This window comes from Lates calcarifer, linkage group LG10, assembly GCF_001640805.2.
Source record: "Lates calcarifer isolate ASB-BC8 linkage group LG10, TLL_Latcal_v3, whole genome shotgun sequence".
In the NCBI taxonomy this organism is placed as follows: Eukaryota; Metazoa; Chordata; class Actinopteri; family Centropomidae; genus Lates; species Lates calcarifer.
Window position 1 is genome coordinate 5,098,014 of NC_066842.1, and position 25,858 is coordinate 5,123,871.

Sequence of the window (25,858 nt, forward strand, 5' to 3'; positions counted from 1 at the left end):
TTAACTCTGCTCTTTTCTTCTTACCTGTTGTTGCGCTGTGTAAACTACTAGCCGGTAACCGCCGGTCCCTTGGCTGTGAGTCCCCTATTGACTTTGGTAAGAGAAGGGTTTCCTGGATACCACCGCTCTTCCACTCCTCTCTCTCTCATTCTGCGCGTTTGGCACTCCGTCCACTAACGTGTTCTGATTTTTCCTGTCATCTCATCATGATTTTGTTTCATTTCACCCTGGCAACTAGTCCTATTTATCCTACATTGAGATTGCTGTGGATTGTTTGTGTCGTCGTTGTTGTGCTCGCGAGTTGATCCACCGCAGCAAATGGTGTTCTGGTCATTTGCTCATACATACACAGGTCAGCTGAAGTGACTGCAGTTTTGGTGTTGTAAGCTAATGCTGATCATCTCACACTAATCCTACTGCATTTTTTTTCATGACTTCTTGTTGTTTGTTTGAAAACTAGTCAAGTTTAGCCTGGATTAGAGCCGAGAACAGTGGTAAACCCCCAACATGTACCAAATCTTTCTTTGTGAAATACGGCATGATAACCCAAAGCAGTCAAGTAGTATAACATTTGGCTACTTAGTTGTAGACTAAAGAAATGCATGAAGCATCAGTGTGATTTGATCTGTAGCGTTGGTATGCATCCACCTACAGCTACATGAATTAAATTATATTTAGCATGTTAAAGGACATTTATTGTCTCTATTCAAGTAGGTAATCTAAAGTATTTAATCTCATTTGCAGGGAAACTGTCCTCAGTAATTTTTGGGATTTACTCAGCATCACTTCACTTTCACTTCATTTTATGGACAGCTTAAACCTTGCCATTTTATTTCACATTTAAATGAAATGAGCCATGTCAAAAGCTTACAAAATATTTAGAGGACAACGCATCTGAACTGAAAGTGATGTTGCACCTGCACAGGTGTCGTGTTGCCTGTGTGCCGATTTTTAATGGAAATCCTTGGTACTTTTGGGTACAATCAACATATTATATTTTTTTTCTCTTTTCTTTTCAACTACCTCCCCGACTCAGCCGTTTCTTTTAATACGAAAGTTATTCTACAGTATCTCAGTGCACTTAACTGTGATGCTCCACTCTGTGTACATTCTTCCAGGTGACTATGCTGGGTTTCCAGGCTGTGGCCTCCTGCGCCTGCACAGCACTTACCGCCATGACTTGAAGATCTACGCCTCTGACGAAGGCAGAGTGCAGATGACGGCTGCTGCTTTTGCCAAGGTAGTTCTGTCTCCGTACATGAGAGGCTATACCTTATATATAACTGACATTACGTAAACACCTGAGAACTTTTGACACTGAGGGACAAAATATCTCTTTGGATGCTTGAGATACACTTGTTTGTACAACCTTTTAAAGTGATAAATTATTGAAAGACTGTGATGTACACCAAGAAAATTAAAGTGCCTCAAAAGGTAAAGGTCCCATACTTTTTCAAAAACCCTGAGTCAGCTTGACTGTAGCTTAAGAAGTTTACTCAGCAGGTACTGTATGTATTTCTCCCTCAGGACAGATTAAATGGAAATGCCACACAGTGGCTTCGGTTCAAGTTCTCTGGTTTCTCTGCAGGGTCTGCTGGCTCTAGAGGGAGAGTTGACACCGATCCTGGTCCAGATGGTGAAGAGTGCCAACATGAACGGACTGCTGGACAGCGACAGCGACTCTCTGACTGACTGCCAGCAGAAGGTGAAGGCCAGGCTGCATGAAATCATGCAGAAGGATCAGGATTATACACTGGAGGACTATGAGAAGGTATTTGGCAAACGTGAGATCCTGAAATGAAACTTTAGAGTGACTTGATTTGATAAGATGACTTGTGCAATGTCCTGTTTGCAAGTAATTCAGTTGTTCCTCAAATCTCCATTCCTGAAATATTTCAACACATCCAAAGATGAATATATTGTAATATAAAAACTGCGTTTGCATATGTCAGCAGAAAGTTTATCATAGTCCTTTCTGGCTGCACTCTTTGATATCATGGTATATAGAGTATTTATCAGTTTCCCTGTTTCCACTGGGTTCCAGCTGGCCCCAACAGGTAGTCCATCACTGGTGAACTCCATGAAGGTCATACAGAATCCAGTCAAGACCTGTGACATGGTGTACACCCTCATCCAGAGTCTCACCTCACAGATCCGAAAGAGACTGGAGGACCCCAAGTCTGCAGGTAGTGTGAACCTCCAGGTTCTGTGCACAGGAAAAACTTTTCAGTTGCATTTAGAGAAGAGAATATCAGAATCTTTTCTGTTAAACATCACATATGCAGAAATGGTTAAAATGTTTTAATGTAGTGAAACAATCATTCAATCTGTGAAATCATGACGATGAATCATTCTGTGCTTTGCTCCAGATCTGCAGCTTTACCACAGTGAGACGCTGGAGCTGATGCTGCAGCGCTGGTCCAAACTAGAGAGAGATTTCCGCATGAAGAACGGGCGCTACGACATCAGCAAGATCCCGGACATCTACGACTGCATCAAATACGACACGCAGCACAACGCCTCGCTTGGGCTGGAGGACACGCTGGAGCTGTTCAGGCTGTCCCGCGCCCTGGCTGACATAGTTATACCACAGGTTAAAGAACAGTATCATTTCTACCAGGTTTTCTCAGGCCCTGCCAGATAATGTATAAGGTATAGGAGATAGTATGCTTTAACCATACACAAAGCTCTCAGTTCTGATTTGTTACTTTCTTTCTGCCCCTAAATATGCTGATATCTGGTCACTCTCATCATTATCTACTTATCCTTATGGATAAGTAGATTAAAAAATGTGAATGACCATGTTCAAATGGCTTTTTGTTTGTCCATATCATTCATATCAGGAGTATGGCATCAGCAAAGCTGAGAAACTGGACATTGCTCAGGCCTACTGTGTTCCTCTGATGAAGAAAATCCAGCTGGACCTACAGAGGACCCATGAGGACGAGGCCGTTAACAAGCTTCACCCCCTGTGAGCACAAAAAACTATCTGTGAATGTTTACGGTGATTACTGTTGTCGTGCTGACTGACAAGCTTTCCCTGTCCCCTGGTGTTCAGGTATTCTCGGGGTGTGATGTCTCCTGGTCGTCACGTCCGCACACGTCTCTACTTCACCAGCGAGAGCCACGTTCACTCCCTGCTCAGCGTCTTCCGCTACGGAGGACTGCTGGATGTACGCTCTGGTTTTCTCATCTCTCACAGATTTGGTTTCTACAGAGTGATAGTTTCTGTTCTTTCTGTGTCTGCTGATGATCATTTGTCAGAGTAAGAATAGATCTACAAACTGATGTTTTTTTTAATGTAGCACTAACTGCAAGCAGGTAAATGTAGGACAGAGACACTTTTGGAGTTGAAGTGATTATATAACAGCAGGGTTCTGCGATAATTTAATATTTAAAAACATTATTACTTAATTGTTGGTAAATTCAAGGCCAATATCTCGCACCAGTTGTGTATGTTTACTATATTTATGGTCTTGTATTCATGTTGTTTGTGTGTGTATCAGGAGGAGAAGGACCAGCAGTGGAAACAGGCGATGGACTACCTGAGTGCTGTGACTGAACTCAACTACATGACACAGATAGTCATCATGCTGTATGAAGACAACAATAAGGTCAGCTTGCAGGGAGCTGCATTACTGTACAGCAAAGGACATTCTCATTTTTATTTATTTCTGTCTTTGTTTCTGTGTGGTGAGCAGGACCCCTCCTCAGAGGAGCGTTTCCATGTTGAGCTTCACTTCAGTCCCTGGAGTCAAAGGATGTGAAGATGAGGAGAACGTGCCTCTCGGCTTCGGCTTCCGCCCAGCCTCCTCTGAGGTGTGTGAATGTTTGTGGTTGCCTTGCATGTCTGTGGGGGGGTTATACAATTAATGTGGCCCACAGTTGACATTCAGAAGTTGTGCAGGTTGTTAAATGTAGAGACAATGATTAATTATATTCAAACAGAGCAAATCCTAAACAGTAGAATGTCCTAAAAACTTCCTGCAGTTGATATTTTTTCAGTGTTCTGCATTTGAGAAGACAGTGTACCAGTGTGATACAATCTTTTTTTAAGTTGCTCCATTTTTCATATCTGGAGATGCATAAAACTGCAGAACCGTATCTGGAATGAGATTAATGATTTAGCAATTTATGTCTAGTTGCTAGAGATAAATTGCTTTTTGGTCAAATATGTTGTGTGGTTGAATCCAAAAGGAGATATGAACTCTCCAGGGCTCCCAAGTTCATTAATTGTAAACACTAGAGATTTTGCCTGCTCCTCTCTCTGCTTACATGCACACAAAGTTTGGTGTTGTTGTATAATTACATTCAGAAGTTCTTTTTTGCCTTTCAGTGGGAAGTTACACCAAGCCAAGCAGTTAGTGAGTTTTAGTGATGACAAACCTTTTGACAAAGATTTAACGTTGCATGGTAAAAATTTAATGTCCATCTCTGTCCACGGGAAAAATATTTAAATAATCATGTAAAGTCACTGCTGCTCAACATCAGGCTTTTGTCCTGCACATATGTACTGTAATCAAAGTTTTATGTTCTGCCACACTGGTATGTAGGCCATTATGTGGTGGCGTCTGTCTGTCTGTGAGAAGACATATTCTTTTGACTGTGTAACAATAACATCAACAATTAGATCACATTTCTCATGTAAAAAAGTGTTTAATCAGATTTTATAGCATCTGTCATGTGATGATGATGATATGATAAAATGTATGGTTTATGATATTCTGCCAATCATGTGAAGAAGAATTTTTTTGACTGCATTTAACAAATTAGTCTGTTTTTATTATCCATTGTGTGCACGTGTTCATGGACAAGAATATGTGTAGCATCAACTTATTTCCATCCTGTTTCTGACTAAATCAGAATCAAGACAAAAAGCCAAATCAGGGCAGTCTGGAGGACCTCTCCCAGGACCAGCCAGACCAGGCACTTCCTGTTTCTGAGCCAATCAACATCCAGCGAAGGTCTCCCATGATCCGCAACCGCAAGACAGGCTCCATGGAGGTACCAGACTGTAGTGGTAGTGTTAAAGCAAGAGGCAGAATGTAGTAGATGTGATTTGGTGGATGTACTTTTGTCTCCTTGCTCTCTTTTCTTTTATGTCAAACTGGTTATGGTTTTGTTTTAAATTAATGGGAAACATCAGGCTCCTGATTTAGTGGGGTCATCGTCTCAGTCTTAACCCCTCGTCTCCATGGCCCCACTCAGGTCCTCTCTGAGACCTCTCCCACCCAGTCCTCCAAAGGCTGCACGTCCCACCGACTCTTCCCCTCGTGTTCCCGCCAGTCTCCTGAGATCAAACCAGCCAGTGGCTTAGGTGGGCACCCCATTTCTGGTGTGTGTGTGTGTATGAGTGTGTTTCCTGTACATGTGTATGGGAGAGGGAGAGAGCCTTTATGCCAACAGACACACTGACCTCACAACACATTTATCTCCAGCTGTCATCAGTCATCCTCCTCCTCATCACAAGCCACAGTTGTGACTTCTCCCTCACCCTCCCACCTTCCCATGTTTCTCTGTGTCTCCTGCATCTCTCTGTCTGTTTTTCTTTTCCTCATTTCTTTCCATCGCCCCCCCGTTCTCTCTCCTTCGCTCTCTTATGGTCACATAGCTTCCACCCCAGCTTAGCTTAGCAGCAGCCAAACAGGATCAGACTCCAAACTATGTAGGCAAGAGGTCAGTGGGGAGAGTTGTGTTCACAGCCAACTGCAGGATCTCTGGTGTCACAAAGCGCTCTGAGAGGTACCGATATCCCCGCTAGGTGATAAGGTGACAACATAGGGAACATACTGTAGGTGTTCCTGTCCGTTAGTTCTGATGTCTGCACAGGAATCAAACTGAGCTTCTTAAGATCACATTGAGTCATTAGACTTTGTTCACTGGAGCTAACACTGCAAAACTAATGAGTGAATATAACCCATGACCCAATTCTGTAATAAATACTAACTGTATACAGTAGATAACATGGCTATATACTATCATATGTACTATAATTGTGTACACGTTTTACTGCCAGTATACAAAAAACAGCATCACCTTGCTTTTTCATAAAGTTGAAAAAATAGGTAAATAATACAGAAAAGAAAGTCTAATGTTTCTTTAAATTGAATACAGTTTCCTTGGTTTTTCTAGATTATTTTACTTTAGTTTATTTAACTTTCTGTTGCTGTGAGTTGCTCGTACATTTCCTTTCTGCAGTTTATCATGGGACAACAGTGCACATGGACAGCAGACTCACAAAAATAAAGTATTTTTAGTGTAAAAACAGTGTATTCTCAAAACCTATTTAGATTTAGCTTATTGTATTGAACTGGAAAACCACTGTGTTTAAAAAATAATTGTATAATAAAATGAATTTAATGCCTGAAATGTTCCAAATCAGCTGTATCAGAGAGCAATTTATGAACCACTCTGGGTCCCTCAATCAGATATAACCACCCCCCCGTGAAAGAACCCTTGAAGGACTCATCCAAGGGCATGCGGCCAGCAACAACCTGCTAACGCGATGACACTTACACAAGCATGAAAGGTTGTTGGCTAAATCAAGATGTGTGGAAATAACCATAAAATCATGAATGTGAAAACAGGGAGTGGAGTCACTTTGTGGAAACATGTGAGTCATTGGAGTTTAAGACCCATGTATTGTACTACATCACATTAAACAGTTTCACTACTTAGCCTGATGGTACCCAAGAATATGTGATGTGCTTTTTAATTTTTTAAATGGCCTAAAGAGGAAAGAAGGCAGTTTTAAGCCCTTCCAAATAAGAAAAAAATCTCAGATTCAATCAAGTGTAATTAAAAACATTAGAGCAAACAAGAGGGTGCAAACAAGAGCAGGTAAAAGTGCAAAAGGGCAGTATGGGTGTAGTGCTACTTCTGCCTAAATGTGCTAATCACCAAGTCACTCAGTGCTTAATTATCACAACTCTGAAAGTAGTCAGTTGTTTCTGTGTTTGCATGACATCAAAAGAAGCTCCATCTGAAGCCTCTGGGTATTCTCTGTGGAGCCTGTCAGTTTGTTATGTATAGTAAGTGTGAGGCTGCTGAGTGATCCCTCCCTGTTCATCTCCCAACACCAACAACACTGACTGCACAGGTCACCGACAAGAGCAGCAGGTGTCAGGGACGACCTCTCTGAGTGAGCTGCTTTTCATACCTTCGTACTGTTTATAGAACAAAGGAATGAGGCACAGACTCAACATTCATGCCCTTTAATTTTCACTATTTGCAGCTTCAAAGATAACGTTTCCTCCTCTGCGTGGTCCACAAACTAAATATTGATTTAAAATATTGGAATAAATATATTATTTATAAAAATAGGAAAATTTGGCTGTTTGGTATTGGCAGCAATAACTGCTACAACTTCAGATGGTTTGTGCACAGTAGGGGTCAGAAACAATCCCATTACCGCTCTCTGCCTGTTCATCACGCCTCTGCTGCTTCTTGCATACAAAACACACATGCTCTGTATGCACATGTACACACACTTGTTTACACATGTGCATACATATGCATGCACCCACATAAACACACACATGCTATCGATGCAGTCACTGTTGTGAAAACCTTGCAGCTTACATGTCATCATTTCAGGAACAAATAGCAGCCTTGTCTTCAGATTGTCTATGATGGTCCATACCTTGTTTTTTCATAACAGATGTTTTTCATAATTAAAGTTAAAAGCTGAAAGTCCACACACAGTTTCAAGGTTTTCACACAGGTGTACCGTACATCCTTCGAGATGCACACACACTCATGCCAAAAACTGCCCATAGCAACAGTGTGTTATGACAATAATGGCATGGTGTGGAATAAAAACTAATGCTCACCCTTCACACCTCCACCCATCCCCACGTCCCCACACACCTCCCCCCCGCCCCCCTCCGGCTCCTCCTCACACAGGCTCGCTCTGCTCTGGCCTCTTCAGTGCCTCTGCCCTCGGGGTGTCCTGTAGTGCCCCCAACCTGCGGGACTACGTCCGCACGCACCACCACCACCACCGAAAACCACCACTGTCCCCCGGCAGTCTGCCATGCCAGATTGGCATGTTCGGTATGTTCACACCGCTGTCTGTCTTCGACAAGGCGGATCTTTTGAGGATTCCAAACTCTCTTTCTGGCTTTACATGTATTCTTTTTTTTCCCTCTTCTTTTCTGCTTAAGCTTCAGATACTTTGATTTATTTTTATTTTTTTTGGGACATTCAGTATTGTCACTTTTTTGGATCAAAGCTCCCTTCTTTCTCTCACTCCCTTTCTCAAAACAAACCAGCAATTTCAAACTGTTGCATCACATTTTTTGAGTGATTTACGTCACGGTGTGCATGATAATGGCACTGATCTGACAGCAGAGAGATTGGCTGAGCATGCAACCTTGCAGTGGACTGTGTGATATCAGTGATCAGTAGCATGACCAATCACTGATCACTCCACTGTTTGCTTGGGTTTGAATGTGTTTGAAATGTTCTCTCTCTGTGCATGTTGTTGTGCAGTATGTACATAGATCCTCTCTCAGAGAATTTAATTTCATAATCCACAGTAAAATAGTTTTTGTGTCTGGAAGCCAGAAGTCTGGCTTTTCTCATTAATCACAATTTATGGTAATCCTTACATTAAGAAACTCAGCCTGTTATTTGGAACAGATATATTTTCAAGACTCAATAATCCACCTTTAAATAATCCCCAGTCTCATTTTCCCTCCCCACCCATTTCCCTCGGTTTTATGTTGCTAATGGTTGAGTACAAGCAAGCTGTTTTCACAGCCACTAGGGGTCCTTATATCAGGTTTAATTATCCCAAACATCTGTGTTGGATATCATCCTCATGGTCATAGCTGTTTAGTTATACAAGTTTATTTAGTTGCTTCCAAAGATGAATGTGACACCCCCATGTTATGTCTGCAGCAGATAATTTTACTCACAAATTAAATGTGTGCATATGGATCTGCATTTTGGCTAAACTGCAGGGATGTTTTTTTCCCCACTGCGGGTTTTAAACACAGGAAACTGAGGTGTTCATTTTGTCCACTGGGTGTCACTCTGACTGCAAGTCTACACACTGCCAGGAGCCAAGCCGGTGCTTTTCCTTCCTCAGTTCTCTTACATCATGTTATGTGCTGCTCTGTGAGGGAGACAGGTGAGGGTCTGGACTGACGTCAGTGCTGGGAAGAGATTTAAGGGAAGAGGGGGCTGCTCCAGGACAACATATTATTCTTTTGTTGCTGGAAATGTGAAAGGAAGTTCAGTCCTGCTTTGAATACAGACCGGAGAATGACCCACAGTATACGTTTGTACTTTAGTGCTGTGGTGCCCAACCTTTTTTGTTTGTTGTATCCCCCACAGCCCACAGTCAGATGACTTTGTATGCCACCTGATATGTTCCAGATATTTTCTTTTGAATGGATTTTATTCTTGATGGAATTAAACACTATTATTTATATAAAAGTGGATATTGTTACAATAATTTCTCTCAACAAGACGTAGTGATCTTGGATCCTGGAAGAAAGATCAGAGTGCACTTAGAGTGGCATAAGCAAGTCTTTTGGTCAATTTAGTGATCTATATAAACTTTAACACAGCTGTAATCAATATTTTTATATTAAGAGTGGATCATAGGACTATTTGTATGTGAAAGGGGTCATCACCACTCTTCAGTTCCCCTCAGCTTAATGCGTCTTTAAGCTCATTGTACTGGTTTTCTGGCCACACCTGTGCCGTTCTGGTTCATGCTTAGTGCTTAGTGCAGCTGTTTTCAGTGAAAGAGCTCTAAGACCCCACTGCTCAGCACCAAACAATATACAGAGACAAGCTTAGGGACTAGTTGGTGAACATTAAGCAGCTAAAGAGCTAGATATCTCCCCAGGAGCTGGTGAAGACCCAAAATGGAGCTAAAAGTGAATATTAGGCTTACTTGTCAGGTGGCCAGAACCATTACTTCAGTTTTTATTTCAAAAAAGAAATAATGTAGTGAACTTTAGTTTCCCCCAGTTTTCAGGCTTTATGCTAAGCTAAGCTAACAGGCTGCTGTCAGCAGTTTCACATTTATGGCACAGACATGAGAGGGATAGCAATTTTCTCATCTAATTTCTTGGTTATATGGTGAATAAATGTACTTCCCAAAATGTGAAATTACTGTTTCAGAGCTAATAAGAAAGTCAACAGCTGATTGTAGGCCAAGGAAAGGTAGAAAAGCGAGAGTGGATTCTCACATTGTTTCCTGTCACAGAGTAATGCCCTTCAGATTAAGACATCATTCTTTCTGCATGTTTATTATTCAACCAAAACATCCATCATTTGCTCCATCCACCACACAACCTTTCCATTCACCTCCACTGATCTCCTCTTTGTTTATTCAGAGACGACTCTCGTTTTCACGCATGTTGGTTGGCAGACAGACATTGATGAATGGACAGGTCAACTCTTTCTTTCATTCTGTTTTTCTCTCCTCTTTTTTTCCCATGTAAACAACAAATCCAAACAAACAAACAAACAAACAAACAAACAAGGAAACAGGCAGACACAGGCATCAGCAGTTCCAGTAATACCAGTTACCTTTCTTATCTCCTCAGAGCTGTTCTCTATGCCGGCAGTAAAGAGATTTTCTGTGTCGTTTGCCAGGCATCCGACTAATGGTATGTCTGCATTTATTCAAGTCTATTTCGACACTCCTCCAGTTCTCCTTATTATCTTGCATGACCTTTTTGTGGGAAAACATTTCCTGTGTTTTCTATTTTTGGGGGTTTGACGTTTGGTTGCGTTAATTACATTAAACGTCTCCAGGATTGAAAATTTTTCTCACGAGTTTCTGTTTCCCCACACACCCTCGGTGTTTGTTGTACCTTGTGTTGTTTTCGGCCCTCACCTCTAACACCACCTGCTCTGCCTGCATTTGTTCAATTTGCCTCTCTCACCCTGCCGTTTCTTCACAGGATTGATGTATGTGCCTGAATGTGGAATATATCTCCTTCCTTACATATATTTCCACATACAGATCATCTGTGCACATATCATAACATATCATCTCCTGCACTTTTTGTTCATTTTAAATCATTTATTCTTTTAATTTTATTAAGAGTAACCTAAAACCATCCTGTAAAGCAGTGTTTCACTGCCTTTTCTGGTTGAAAGTTTCCATATGCAGCATCACTGATGGGTGGGGTCAAAAATATACTCTCTGGCACCTAACCACCTCCAACAGTGTTATCGTGGTACACTGGTCACATGCTGGAGCACACTGCAGCGAAGTGAGAAGTTAAACCACTGGACGTCAGCAAAAACATGTTCTTGGGGTGTTAGGTTGCTCTACGGCATGTAGGCCGCATTTCAACACATGAATGAGGAGCTCCTCCTATCTGACAGGAAGACATACTGTATGTGATTTTTGTGAGTGTTTCTTTATTAATTTTATTGGGTTTCCATTCAAACTCAGTTTAAATTTATATTTTAAATGTTTTTTTGTTTGTTTTTTTACCTGCACAACCAAGAGGACAAGGATGCGTTTTATTCAACCTGATTTTATGATTTCCCTTTCATTGATTTCTCAGCTAACAGGGTTTTTTTTTTGTTTGTTTGTTTATTTTTCTGTTTTGGATGACACAGATATACTTTACAGTTATATTTAGTTGACTAGAACTGTAGAACATTTAGTTGTTTGATTGGAAACTATTCTGATAATCATAAAACATTTCACATTAATTTTTAATGCAAAATTGCTAAAAAATTCTCTGGTTGCAGATTCTCCAGTCTGAAGATTTGCTGTTGCTCTGTCTTTTACTGTAAATCAAATATGTTTGGTTTTTGAATTGTTGGGCAGACAAAACAAAGCATTTGAAGACTTCACCTTTGACGTCTTCACACTCTAGGATATTATATTGTGCATTTTTAATTGATTAATTGGTAAAATAATTGTGGGATTAATCAATAATGGCAGTAATTGAAAGAGCCATCTTATTCTGCTTTAAAATCTCACTTGATTTCTCACTTGGTTGACACACAGTAATTCACTTGCACAGTCAAACTGTCCATTCTAGCTGACTGTTGTGTGAAGAAGAAGGGTCAGCAGCATTAACACTTAATGTACTGTTTGCTGCTTTCACACTTGGTCTCTAACGTGGTCGAGTCTGTTTGTGAAGAGTTTGTTTTTTTGTCTTCAGCAGCTGTTGGGTATTTAATGAGAGTAGCTCCTCAGTTCTTGCTCTCTTAAAAGATTTCGTATCATTTTTAAAGCTGCAGTGTGGTGAAATTCTCTCTTAGCTTTGCTGAAATGCATTTGAGGCAGTTTTGCACCACCACTGTGTACAGGAGATTATTCATGGAGCAAATTAAGAGGTAGTGTGTATTTGGCTATCACTGAATGGTGTTTAGGATTGGAATAAATAGCTCAGAAACAGTTCAGCATGTGTTGGAGGCCTGATTAGTGTTGGCTGTACTTTAGTAGGAGAAAGTAGATGAGCACCAGGATCATCTGACGCGTGGATTCGAATTGACAAGCAGAGTCTGTGTGATTCAGAAATCTGATATAATGTTGACAAGCGTTTGGACAAACCACTGAGAACCACAGCAATGAGTGTTTATCTTCAGTTTGGACTCAAGCAGCCTGTGTGTCGAGTAATAATATATGTTTAACAAAAGTCACATATCCACATTTCATAAAGAGAATAATGCCTGTCGAAGTACAACTTAAACAAAAACTTTTTTTCTGCGAACATTTTCAATTGTGTATTTTCTTTTAGACTGAGTCATAAATCTGTGCAGTGCTTTGGAGTAAAACACCTCTTATAATCTTTTGATTGAAGTAGAACCTGAACTCAGACATTCGGTCGACATTTGTGCAGGTAATACACAGTGAGAAAGAAATATTTAATAGATTTTTATTTTTTTACATTGTGAATTAGCTGACTATCTCGCCCTGGACTGAGGAAACCTGTGGTGCCCACTGAGAAACTTTGCAAATGATCATTGATGAAATACCTATTATGATGCTCAGTGGAGAAAAGAGAAATCACAAGAGTCTCATTTTCTCACTCATAACCTTGTTATTGGGTGAAATATTGTATCACAGACAGAGAGAGAGCAGTGTGTGTACTGTCTGAGTTTTGTCATTTGTTTTTATGCAGTGTTTGAGCAGCAGCCATGAATTTGTGATTATTTCTTGATGAGGTAAATATTAGGAGAGGAGAAGTTGTGCTCATTTAGTCTTGCACCGTCTCCCTAAAGGTGTTCCCTCTTTTGCGGTCGTGATCAGAAAGCAGGACTGGATTAACCAACTTTGGGGCCCTGGGAAAAAAATGACCTGTGGGAGTTTTTGCTTTCATTAAGGATTTTATAAAGTATGAGCCCCATATGAACAGAAATAATAAAGTCCTTAAAAATAGATGTTAACTTGGGTATAAGGGGAATATAACAGAGTCCATAAGATGATAATAATGATGCATGTGTTGCCTTTAAGCAGCTGTCAGCTCATAATTGTTTTTATTTATGATAACACTATGAAATGACAATAGAAAACAATGTGAAAGTGGTTGCTCATAGAGATTCTCATCTGAATCTGCAGCTCCCCTCGGCTTCACAGAGCGTTATACTTCAGCTCTTTAACTGTCTGGACTGAAACTCTCGCCACAGTCAGAGTCGTTTTTGCCTCCAGCAGGCAGCTGTTTTCAGAGCACAAGCTCTAAAAACCCACTGTACGCCATCTTCTCACCACCAAACATCTGACAGACACAGTTAGCGGCTAGCTAGTGTACACAGAGGATCATTTAGCAGCTAAAGAGCCAGATATTTACTCCTAGCAGCTGTTTGAGACCAAGAACAAAGGAGAGGGTGTAGAGGGTGAATATTAGACTTGTGTAACTGCTAGGATGTGTAAATAAGCAACTATTTGCTAACATATTTACCATATCATCCTGTCGCCTCAGGTGACTGGTGCATACATAGTACACAGTAGTAACAAATTAGCAGTGAATTTCCATAAACCTAATGCCTCATTGAACCTGGAGCGTTTGGGTCGACTGAGAGCGTTTGATTCCCTGGGAGAGTTGCCCATTTGGCTCAGTTGGTAATCCAGGCTTATCAGAAAGTCATAGAGCTAAAATACACATTCTTTATTTAGCTGTCACAACACCTTTTTATCTTCATTCACAGAGTTGTTTATTGAAAAAAAAAAGCCCTGTATGGGGAGTCTGTTTTTTTCCAAGATATGTTTTTGAAGATTTTGTCCTTGAGCAATACTATTGATGAGTCTAAGACCCTCTGGTTCACATGTTGTGTCAAGCGTGTCTGTTGCCTCTGATGTTTTTATTGATTCCTTTTAACCTGTGTTGTCAGATTATTGACTGTTGTTGGCTACTGCTGTCTTTATTTGACCTCAGGTTATCTTTCCTCCAAACTTTTGTTTGCTTTGAAATGAAAAGGTAGGATTGTGTCAGTTGTTTGAGTATGGTTGCAGCAGTGTTGAGGCATAGTTGGTTTTGTTTTATTCATAACTTAAAGCTCAATATGTGTATTGATTAAATGAGGTTACAGAGACCTATTCCCCCCTTTCCCTGCCTGTGAAGAGTTTTTTTTTTTTGTGTATTTTTCTCTTCAAATTCATCTTTACAAACATAGTCCACCTACCTCAAGCCACACTGCTCTTTTAGCTCCGTGCTTATCTATAAGGCACAGCTCCTGTCAGTCCTCCTGCTCCACTGTACTTTCTCTGTCTCCTCTTCTTTCCTTGCTCTGCCTCTCGTCCCTCAGAGCCCTCAGACGAGCTCCATGTCGTCCAGCTGCTGGGGGGGCTTCCCGCTGAGCTGACCCTGCTGGGGTTTGCCCCTCTGGCTGCGGACGGGGCCATGGCCCACCACCTGCATCACTGCCCCTACCACCTCCGCCTCCTCAAGACCTGGCTGATGTCTGGTCTGGAGCTCCCAGAATCCCTCCACGGTCAGCTCCCGTACTCCTTGCTCACGTCCCGTTTCCTCCTTCGTTCGACTCCCTCTAGCTCCGTTCACCCATGTGGAGCAAGTGGGACGCTGCCAATGCCAGTTGAGCTTTGCATTTTATATGGCTTTCTGTCTGTGCATTCATCGTTTTTCCTCTTATTTCTGCCTGATAATTACATCTGCAATCTCCATTTCACGTCCAACTGTAAACGTGTTCCCATTTTGTTATGTTATTCTGCATGGGTGCAACAGTGTCAAAGCAGGAAATGTCCATCTTCCTCTGCATCCTTAAAGTCACAGTGAAAAGGTAGTTAGAGCATCTTCCTTAATGTGTTCATGAGTGAAATGAAATATGTGGCTGGGGTTTAGTTATGAGAAGGATTTGATCATTGATTTGTTTGGGTTGCTTAAAAGTGAGTGCGTTTTGTTTTTGTTTTTTTTAAACACTGGGGACCCACAGATCTAATCTATTTAAGTTTGTTTCATATATTGATTTAAGAATATTACAGTTTCGTCATCGCTCCTCACAGATCTGATGCTTTTACCTGCTCCTTTTTTATCTTTTTAATAGAAGTTTAATTCACATGCTTCATGAGCGTTGTGATTTATTAAGTCTGTTTCCATTGCACATTTGTTGTATTTTGTTGTATTTTGTTTTTAATGATACACCAACTTTTCCATCTCAGCCAGGATATAAAAAGACCTACAGGAGCTTTTTATTTCACTGTGGCTTTAAGTCCATAATTCTATTTTGTACCCTCAAAATTAGACACCTGCTGTGTCATTTTGCAAACTGAAAAGGTTTTATCGTGGCAAGAGTCTGTCAAATTTAGCATTTTCTCTCTGAATAGTGAACCCTGTAGAGGACTAATTGCTCTACATGCATGCTGGGTGGACACTTGATGAGCAATGAAACAAACTCTTCTATGGAAGAAGAGTCGTGGGTTTGTCTAACTGCATTGTGTGCATGCTCCATCTGGAGTAATGGTTGCAGCAGAGAAATTGCCTTTAAAACTGGGCACTTGTTAAATAATGAGCTCTGTCTGTAGACCAGAGTCAGGTGTTGATGGCACCAGTTCGGCCTTTGCACAGCAAAGGTCAGGTCTGGTCTCCACTGTGTCTCTGCCAGGTGGCAGGTATTTGAGTGTCTGTTGAAAGATTTGGGTCATCATCTCATTCCCCATTTTAATTGGCTAATTAAGCAGAAGCCTCTTCATAAACTGCTGATTTTGTAAAGTGTTTCTGGAGCATGTCTTCTCGTTGTGCCACCTTAACGGAGCTGCACAATTATAATTTGCAGTCAGCAGAGATAACTGTCTGAAATAAATTGCAGATGTTTTTATTTGCTACAGGAACAAGTAGATTGAAACGTTCTTTTGGCATTGTCACATAGACTTTTATGACTCTATTTGTTTTCTCTTTTAAATACCATTGTGCTTTCTTCCCTCTCCAACCTGTCTTTGTTTTTGCCTGTTTTGGCAAGTGGCTGAATGGATGGTGCAGTGTAGCATCAGTGTTTTCTGCTCCCACTGCATCTAGTGTGTGAGCTGAATTTTATATCCCTATGAAGAGGCTGCAGCAAAGATAGGGAGGAGGAAAAGGTAATGAATGCCATTCACTGTTACTTTTGTACAACTCCTGCTTTATTAGACAGTAGGAGTGAGAGTAGACTGTAAACTCAGCAGTTAGAGGTGAGGACAGATGTCCTGTAGTAAACCTAAAGAGTGAGTTCAAACTTGTAAATATGTGATACACCTCTTTGTCTGCTGAGCCACTGAACCACTTCCTCCTGAGGCTTTGTAATAGCAATTTAAGCCAAAGCAGGTATTATTTTTCTTTTGTCATCAAAACCTTGGCAGGGAGACCTTTTCGTGTTGAACAGCAATCTTGGCTTGGTCTAATGAATACAGCTGCTTTGGCCAACATCCAGTAAAGAAAAGATTTCCAGATTAATGAAGGAATACACTCTGTAGCTGTTAAAGCAGCTGTCTGTGATGTATCCTGCCTGTTTATCAGATAATTGGCCAAATGTTGACAAAGAAATGTCATTTAGTTATTTCCATTGTAGATATAAATTGGAGTGAAATCAGAAAAACAACAACTGTGAAAAGACTTTGATAACGCTCAAAATCCTCTCTAACTTTCTTGATGTCCATTAAGGGGCTAGTGTTATACTGCACACGAATGGTCCCATGAGAAACATTTACACTGAGCAACTTCGACTAATTATAAACTGTGGAAATTCATATCTTGGCCCCTCAAGGCCTTGAGTGGTTCCTGTCCATTAAACGCTGACTGCAGTTTGTTCTGCTTGTGTCGTTACATTAGACAAGTTGTTTTAGGGAACAGCCATGAAAAAATCTGTAGTCGTAGCACATTAGTTATGGAGAAATGCAAGGCTGACCAGCATGTTTTCTGGGGAGATGGATGAATTGGAAGCACTGCTTCAACCTCCATCCATTCCCTTTTATTTATTTATTTTTTTTCCATGGCATCACATCATCATTGTGTTTGTTGGCGGGCTGCACTGAATGCCACTGGACTGTATTTGCTGTAACTTTGTGTGTTAAAGTCTTTTTGCCATGGCACAGTTGTGTCTGTGTTGTCTCTCAGCAACATTTACTATTTTACAGCATTTTATGAGAGGAAAACGAAAAGTACATGAATGAAAATATGCACAGAAATCAAATCTTTTTTTTATGATACTCAGCTTGTGATCAATTCATTTATTCTCACAATTCCATTAATTATCAAAGTTAGAATAATGACTGCATTACAGCTGAATCTTAACTATAATTCAGCGTATATTTCAAATACTTTCCCAAGTGATAAGAATGCCATATTTGTTGACATAGTCTCACTAACCAAAGAAGGAAATTAACACTAGCCATATTGTTGATTATATGTTTGTTGACATATGTTTTGGCTGGTAAATTTGTCTACTTCACCTACTGTGTCTTTTGCATCAGCCACGGTGAGAGGTAATAAGGCACTAATTGTAGACCTTACAGTAGCCTAAAGGTTTGTGTGGCTAGCTAACAAATAAAGATGGCTGCCGCACTTAGAGAGTGAACAGCCAACATGCACAGAGAGCTGAATAATCACCTCCCCTCCACCTTTCCCATCTGATGGAGAAGCGGTACAATCGGCTATACTTCTGTCTGTCCCGTCTGTGCTGCAGGTTTTGAAGGCTGCTCCATGGTGCCCTCTATCTACCCACTGGAGACGCTGCACAACTCGCTTTCACTGAAGCAGGTGGACGAGTTTCTCAACACTGTGTGCGAGAGCAGCAGCGAGGCCCACGCCAAAACCATGAAAGGTGGGTCTACACTGTAAAGCAGCAACAACTATATATGTTTATTTTCAATTGTTTAGTTCTCTACTAAGTACAGTTGAAGGGTTTCTTATTCGGATGTAGTAAAAGCATCATTGAAGGTGATTTTTGATCCAAACATGCATTTCATGCATTGTGTCAGTATTTAAAAAACTGATTTATTTTAATACTCATAAATGGAACAATTTTGCAAGAGGTTTTGGCCTCAAAAATTCAATATTCGTGCTACAAGTCTACTTTGATTGTGTTTTTTTTCGTTTGGACAATGACTCATTGGTTTAAAAAGAAACTGTGTCTATGAAGGCCAAGCACCATCATTCAACTTGGAGGATGTTTGTGGGTGTTTACATTCATACTGGGTGAATGATCAGTTATTAGTTAATACGGGCAGTGATCCTGAACGTACACACAAAACACCAAGGAATATTTTTAAGATAAACTTGATCCTTAAGTTTTGAGGTCAGATGACTTTTACGTCAGTCACCTGACCTCCATCCAACTGATCATGTGAATCAGTTTAGACTGAAAGGCAAAAACATCCTCATAACAAACAGACGATGGGGACAGTGGATATAGATGCAAACACCCACATATTAATCTTTAAAGTTTAACACCAGTGTTCTTGAGGGAGAACCAACTCACAAACTCTCCTCCAGTTATTATAGACTACACTGAGGCTCCATTAGATAGAATGAGTTTTGGTGTATGACATTTTGAAACTGAGCTTAATGTGTTTTTGTCGTCTCTGCTCCAGCGCTCTCCAGCCTGTTTGACTCCCAGAGCCAGACGTCGCTCTACAGCCCACAGCAGCCTCTGTCCTCCTCTGGATCTGAGACGTCTCTTCGGCCGCCGAGTCGCCCTCTATGGCGTGAGTGTTTTAAGGGTTTTTATGGCTTTATGTTACACGTTTACCCACTTTTGTCTCTTGTGATAGATGTCTGCAAAGGAGGTTAAGACCTAAAATATCCTTGTTGATGCAAGTGTTACTTCAAAGAGAGTAAAGACTGCTGTGTGTCAGTATGTACCAAAAAACTAAAGAAATACCCATAAAGCTTATGGGTATTGAGTGAGTGGCAGTGGACTGGAAAAAGTAAATAAATACTTAAGATTGATTGGAAGAAAACTGGTTTTAAAGCCACATATCAGCTGATAAAATATGAATGGACTCCTCAAGAATGATTCTAACAGGATAAAATAATTAACATAACATAACATTCATTCATATACTGCAGTCACTAAGCAGCTATCAGTTTCAGATTCTGCCTTTGGACGAGGCTTCTAATCCTCAGCTGTTCAGCAGAGCTGCTCGTTGCCGCACTGGGCAGCTCCCATGTGTGAAAATGAGTAACTGTACGACTGAGAGGCAGAGTGATGCTGGAAAAGACTGAGCGTGCTCAGCAAAACCTTGATGAAGATAAATAGCCCTTGTTCAGCGTGACCTTCCTGTTGAAGGTAGCAGATGTGACCTGATAGGCATCCATTTATCTGCGATGACCTAGTGGTCACAGATAGACTGAATGATAACAAAGAGTTCATGAATTCAGTTCCTCATTAGCTGAAAGGTAAATGTCCTTGAACCAAGCTCTGAAATACGCCTGTTAATTAATCTTTTGATTGTTCTTTTTCAGTTATCATATTCATTAAAAAAAAAAAAAAACTTTTAAAGAGCTGTCCACTATTGGCAAAATGTGAGAAAATAGTTAAAAATGATCATTATCCAGATGTCTTCAGAATGCTTGTTCTGTCCAGTCCAGCAGCAAAAAAAAAAAAAAAATCAAGTATATTTAATTAATAACGATATTAAATGAAGAAGAGCAGCACATTATCTCATTTGAGGTCAAGCCTGTAAATATTTGGCCTTTTTGTTTGATAAATTACTTAAAATAATGAATGAAGTTCAGATTTTTTGTTAAAACTGCTGTTTACAAGGCTGGACTGTCACACTCTACTCGAATGATTAATTGTTTGTCAAAACTGTTGGACATTTTTCTGTCAGTCAACTAATTGATGATCAATTAATTGTTTCAGCACTGCTCTGAACACCAACCTGAACAACCATTTTACGTTTCTCTGGGTAAGAGCATTGTCTATAATGACTAAAATGTGCATAATGGGAGATGGGATTTTCATATTTCAGTAAAACATTTTTTGAAGGCCCCAAAACTGTCAGAAGAGCTGAATAACAGCAGAATGTAAATGTCTGGCAGGTCATCCTGTGGGATAAAACTTCTGTAAAATAGGACTCAGAGAGAACATCACAACCCCTTTAGCAATCCTGTCTCTCTGTTCTTTCTTCAGTCTGTTTTTTTTCCTTTCATCCCCCGGGGTTGTGAGGTGATTAATTTATCCATTGCCACTGTTGTTGATCAGTGAGGCACCTGCTCTCAGATCTCTCTCTTTTACTCGTCTTCTCTTGTTATCCGTCCTCCCACTTGTGTATTTTATTTACACTGAGCTCACTCTGGGTGGCTTCTCAGCTCTGTGTGCATCTCTCGGTGTTCCTCTGTCCTGTCGGCACCTGCTCCAGATCTGGGCTGTTGTAACTGCTGAGAACTCATTTAGCCTCGTTTATCACACAGTGTACTGTATAGGCAGGGATGCTGGAGGTTAGAGGCGGATGAATAGGACACTTGTTCTGCTGTTGGTGTGACACTGCTTATGTCAGGACAGCTGTTTCCAAGTGCAGAGCTACAGTATGTCACTCAGCAAGCCGAGACAGTCACTGAAAGATGTTTTTATGTGCCAAAATGACTGAGATGTCTTGCTTCATATGGATTTTAAATGGCCTTTAAGTGATTTTTTTTCTTCCAAGAGCACATTCTAGTCAGATTTTCTGTCTACACGTGGACGTACATGTGGCTCGATTTATCAAACCCCAAAAAGCACTGTTTTCATAAAGTTCTCCATGGCAACAGAGGATAAAGTGGCGAGGGGATGACACCATTTGCTTTCCTGTTTTTTGTACCGGATCACTCCCCCCTCTGTGTTCACTTTGTGTCCCTCTACATGACGCACATACAGTAATACAACAAATACACCCCGACTCCTCAGAGAGGAGCTAGGGCCCGGGGCAGCAAGTAATGAGATTAATACTTCCCATCAGGAGATGACGGAGGTTTTTAAAATGGTAGGATTTGTACCAGAGAGTTGATGTGTTTTCAGAGATGTTTGTATAATTTGTGAAGATTTATTCACAGTCATGTGTATTGGGATCACTGTGTTTCTGAGTTACAGAGATAATTGGCTGAATTTTCTTTTCTTTTTTTTTGTTAAGATGGCAGCATCCCCTCCAGTGCTGTATCCAGTGCAGGCCCCTCCTCCCCGATCACAGAGAGCTCTGGCCTGAACTTCAGCTTCAGTGAGTAGACTGTCTGTCTGTCTGAAAAACACAAGGACTTCTGGGTATCTGAGAGCACCATCTGAAGACTTCGGTTTGTCCGTTCTCTGTACTTTTCTTCATCTTTTCCTCCTCCTGCTCACGTTCTCAAAACAACACTGGAGGGAGATGCTGATTCTGGAGAGCGGTTTTACAAACACTCAGACTGTAAATATAACCACTCTGATTGTACATGGACTCTTCTGGTGCACCCCGACTACAGCTCTACATGTCCACACCTTCCCTCCTCCGTACAGTCGGAACACTCTGGACTTCACCTGTTCAAGACCTCCCTTCACCTCAATCTTCCTCTACACATTCATAAACCAGCTCCAACTAAGTAGGAGAGCATCAAGCCAATGTTCAGACCAGTTGTGCCTTTAGTTTAATTTAGATGCTGCCCATGCTAAAACCCAAACGCGATTTTACTGAATCTTTCAAACACCGGCTGCCTTTTTTCTGACCTTACCTGCAGAGAACAGCTGAAATGCATCAGAGGCTGTGAGTCACAAAGTGTAGACGGTCATAGATTCACTTTTGTAATTCTAGAAAGTAACCGTGTCCTTTTTTTTTTTTCTCCCCTCTGTTGCATTACAGCAACACATCTAGCCAGTCATAGCCCTCCCTCAGAGAAAATTGGAATTGCATTGCATTTTGGCCCCACATGTCAGGAAGAAGTTGTTTAAAGTTGGGGAAATACGTTTAAGCACTTTGTTGCTGAGAGTTAGATGAGTAGATTGGTTCCACTCTCATGTCTGTATGCTGAATATGATGCTACAGCCAGCAGCCAGTTATTTTATTTACATCTTATTTGTTTCATTCATACAAAAACAGTGTAGAAACAACCATTTGTGTTTTTTTTTCAGAGGTTATTTTCTGAATGGCTAGGTGTGGCTGGGTCTTGTTTATTTGTACACTACAGTTTTTGAATTAAATAAATGGGATATAATGTGATAATTAGTGAGCTTTAAATATGATGGTAGACAGAATGACTGTATTATGAGTAGTAGTATTTCCAGTCATTGAGCTAAGCAAGGCTAAGTGGCTGCTCGATTTGTCTTCATGTACAGACATGAGAGTGAAATCGATCCTCTTATCGAAGTCTTGGTGAGAAGACAAATGTAGATCTGCCATCTGTGTCTTTAAGTCTTGTTAACATTATTTTACATTGCATACCTGGTTTATAAAGAGGATTCTGCTTGAAAATGTTACAGGTTAAAAATCTAAGGGAAGAACCTTATTCTCAGACCATTTTGAACTTCAACCAAAGGAGGTGCAGCTCAAAAGAGGCTAACTGTGATATACAAAGATGGACATCATGCAACATAAAAATAATAATAATAATAATCACAGATTACAAGATGATTATTCTCTAAAATCTGGAGGGATACAGGTTATCGCTTTAAAATTATACATGTGGCTTGGTACCTGCTAAATTCAGTTAGTGGTAAATTTTGTTCACAGGATTTTTATTCACACAACCAAAACAACAGACTCCATTTAGATTTTTTTTTTTAAAATACAAATATTTGTACAATGAAAAACTCGAGCCAACTTGATCAAACTGTGTTAGTCTTTTCTGTGATCGTCTGCTGTTGAACGGAAACACAGTTTACCTGTAAATGTGCCTTTAAATAACTCAGAAGAGAAATATTTAAGTCAGAGTATTCTACACACTGGGGGTTTCCTGCTGTATTTTTATTGCTTTTTCTTTTTAGGGGTGTCGGGGGGAGGGGGGTTACAAATTAAATTTGAATTCAAGAAAATCTGTGGTATAGATTTATTTTAGAATTAAAGGGAAAAACCACTTGATTAAGTAAATAGTATAAATGTACTTTTACATAATGACCTGAATACTGCAGTTTTTTGTGTGTCGACATGCAGTCTGCTATCACTCCAAATTACATGTGTATTTTTAATGTTAAATGAATCAAATGACGTTTTGTAAAGATGAGTGATGCTCAGGTAGAAAACATACTATCATGATTCTGAAAATGGAAATTGGTTTTTATTAACATGTGACTGAACGGGGTCAATTCACTTTCAGTTCATTTGAAAAAGTGTTACATTTACTTCAATTCTCCAAAGAAAGACTTTTATGACTTTGACCAAAACTTGTAGAGTTATTGCTCTGTCATAAAACTGTGACCTGCAGTAATTATTCAGGCTCTAACACCAAAGTACAAATGGGAGAAATAAAATGCTCCCTGCTCATTTCAACCTTGTTAAACTGAAAATGAACTGACCCCCAACACCTGGAAACACCTGCTGTAGAACAAGCATATATGTATATTTTAGCCATCATGGAAAGAATTTTAGATTTGAATAGGATTAATTAATTTTCACTTCAAGGAGAGTTGATGTAGGTAATTTTAGCTGTGTATTTATGTGATTATTTAATGTGGTATTTAATGCCAGCCAAAGAGGGGTGTGTTTTCTGTGACGAGTTTGGCTGCCAGAGAACAAAGTGGAGGTTTATGTGTAAAAATCTGTAACATTTCTGTCGCGTTCTGTCTTGAGGTTCAGGTTGGGATGTGATGTTGGAAAGAGGAGGAGGAGGAGTAATAAAAAAAAAAAAGATTCAACAGTGAAAACGTTGTTCAGTATGTTATCAAGAACAACAAATCACATGTGTTCAAACCTGCCACCAGCCTGCTAGACTGAGTGTGTGCGCGCTGTTATTAATGACCCAATGTCCAGACACATAAGCCTGTTATTGCTCCATAAACAAAGCTCCTTGTCTCTGCTCTGCCAACACACCTCTCTCTCTCTCTTTCTGTCTCATTTCTCTTCTTCCTCTCTCTGTTTTTCTTTCCTTTTTTCCTTCATCATGTTTCAGTGCTCTTCTCTTCACCATCTGTCTTTTTCATTGCTCTCCTACTCTTTTATCCCTCCCTTTTTAAACTCATTTCTCTTCTCTATCACTCTTTCCTTCCTCTCCACTCATCGTTTTTTCTTCACCCTACTCCTCCTGCTTCCTCTCCTCCTTTCATCTTCTCTCCCATTTTTCAGCTCAATCTATTTTCCTTCTGTCCTGTTTCCTTTCCTCTCCTTGTTTCCTTTTCTAGCTTCCCTGTGTTTTCTCTCCTCTCACTTCTTCTTCTTTCCTCTCCTGTCTTGCCTTTGTTTCCCTCTGTTTTTCTTTCTTTTTACCTCACCCAATTCTGCTCTCTTCTCTTTACACATCTTTTTTCTTCATCCCACTTCCCCCCACTTCCTCTCCTCTACTTTTATCTCCTCCTTTCTTTTTAGCTCACTCAGTTTTCATCCTCTCCTGTTTCCTTTCCTATCTTCCCTTTGCTTCTTTTCTCATTCTTCTTCATCCTATTTTCTTCCTCTCACTCTTTCCCTCTTCTCCACTCATCTCTTGTTTTTTTCTTCACACTGTTGTCTTCCTCTCCTCTTCTGCATTAATCTCCTCTCTCTATCTCCTTACCTCACCCTCTCCCCTCCTTTCTTTTCATCTTTGTTTCACCTTAGTTCCCTCACCTGTTTCCCTCTCTCCTTCCCTGTCTTTTTACCTCACCCCATTTTATCTCTCCTTTCTTCACTCATCTGTTTTTCTTCACCCAAAGCTTCCTCTGCTTTTTGGCTTTTATCTCCTCTCCTGTCTTTTTGTTTTACCTCACTCCATTTTCCTGATGCCCTCCTTGTTTCCCACTCTCCTTCACTTTCTTTGTCTCCTCCTCTCCTTGTTTCTTCTCCTCTTTTTTCCTCTCCACTCCTCTGTATCTTTGTATGCTCACTTCTTTGACTCCCCTCCTTTCGTATCCTCTCCTTTCCTTGTTTCACGCCCCATCTCGTTTTTGCCCCGTTATTCCCCTCTTTCTTTTTCTTACCCTCCTTGTTTCTTTTTATTTGTCCTCCTCTCCTTTCCACTGTTTTTTCTTCCCCACTTCCCTCTCCTCTCATCGCCCCCCCCCTCCACTCCTTTCCTCTCCAAAACGGCTTTTAAGAATAGTGATGACTCATGCCTCCTCCTATTGCTCCCATGCGTTGCCATGGCGGCGCCCCCAGATGTAATTGACTCCTCCTGAGCGGCGCTGGGTGAACGGAGGGAGAGACAGACAGAGACCGCCGACTCACCGGAAGCCAAAAGCTGATGTCATTCATTCTGTCTGGATGACAAGTCTTTTTCTCAGGCTTTATTTCCTACGTTCAACACAAAACATCCATTCATTCTGTCTCTATCAGTTCTCTCTCTCACACATACACTCTTCATCTACA

General features: G+C 40.6%; 1 protein-coding gene across 1 annotated transcript in view; it reads left to right on the plus strand.

The window, feature by feature from the left end:
- The window catches only part of LOC108889282 (inositol hexakisphosphate and diphosphoinositol-pentakisphosphate kinase 1-like), a 38,820-nt gene extending 14,595 nt beyond the window's left edge, over positions 1 to 24,225 (plus strand). The window contains 17 exon segments of the mRNA XM_051073174.1: positions 52 to 96; positions 1,119 to 1,240; positions 1,589 to 1,771; positions 2,045 to 2,186; positions 2,370 to 2,593; positions 2,844 to 2,971; positions 3,059 to 3,173; positions 3,507 to 3,614; positions 3,702 to 3,746; positions 3,748 to 3,819; positions 4,864 to 5,004; positions 5,209 to 5,317; positions 7,906 to 8,055; positions 10,569 to 10,631; positions 18,103 to 18,240; positions 19,010 to 19,123; positions 21,530 to 24,225. Coding sequence (XP_050929131.1) covers positions 52 to 96; positions 1,119 to 1,240; positions 1,589 to 1,771; positions 2,045 to 2,186; positions 2,370 to 2,593; positions 2,844 to 2,971; positions 3,059 to 3,173; positions 3,507 to 3,614; positions 3,702 to 3,746; positions 3,748 to 3,819; positions 4,864 to 5,004; positions 5,209 to 5,317; positions 7,906 to 8,055; positions 10,569 to 10,631; positions 18,103 to 18,240; positions 19,010 to 19,123; positions 21,530 to 21,621 — 1,991 coding nt within the window. The 3' untranslated portion in view covers positions 21,622 to 24,225.
- The last annotated feature ends 1,633 nt before the right edge of the window (positions 24,226 to 25,858 follow it).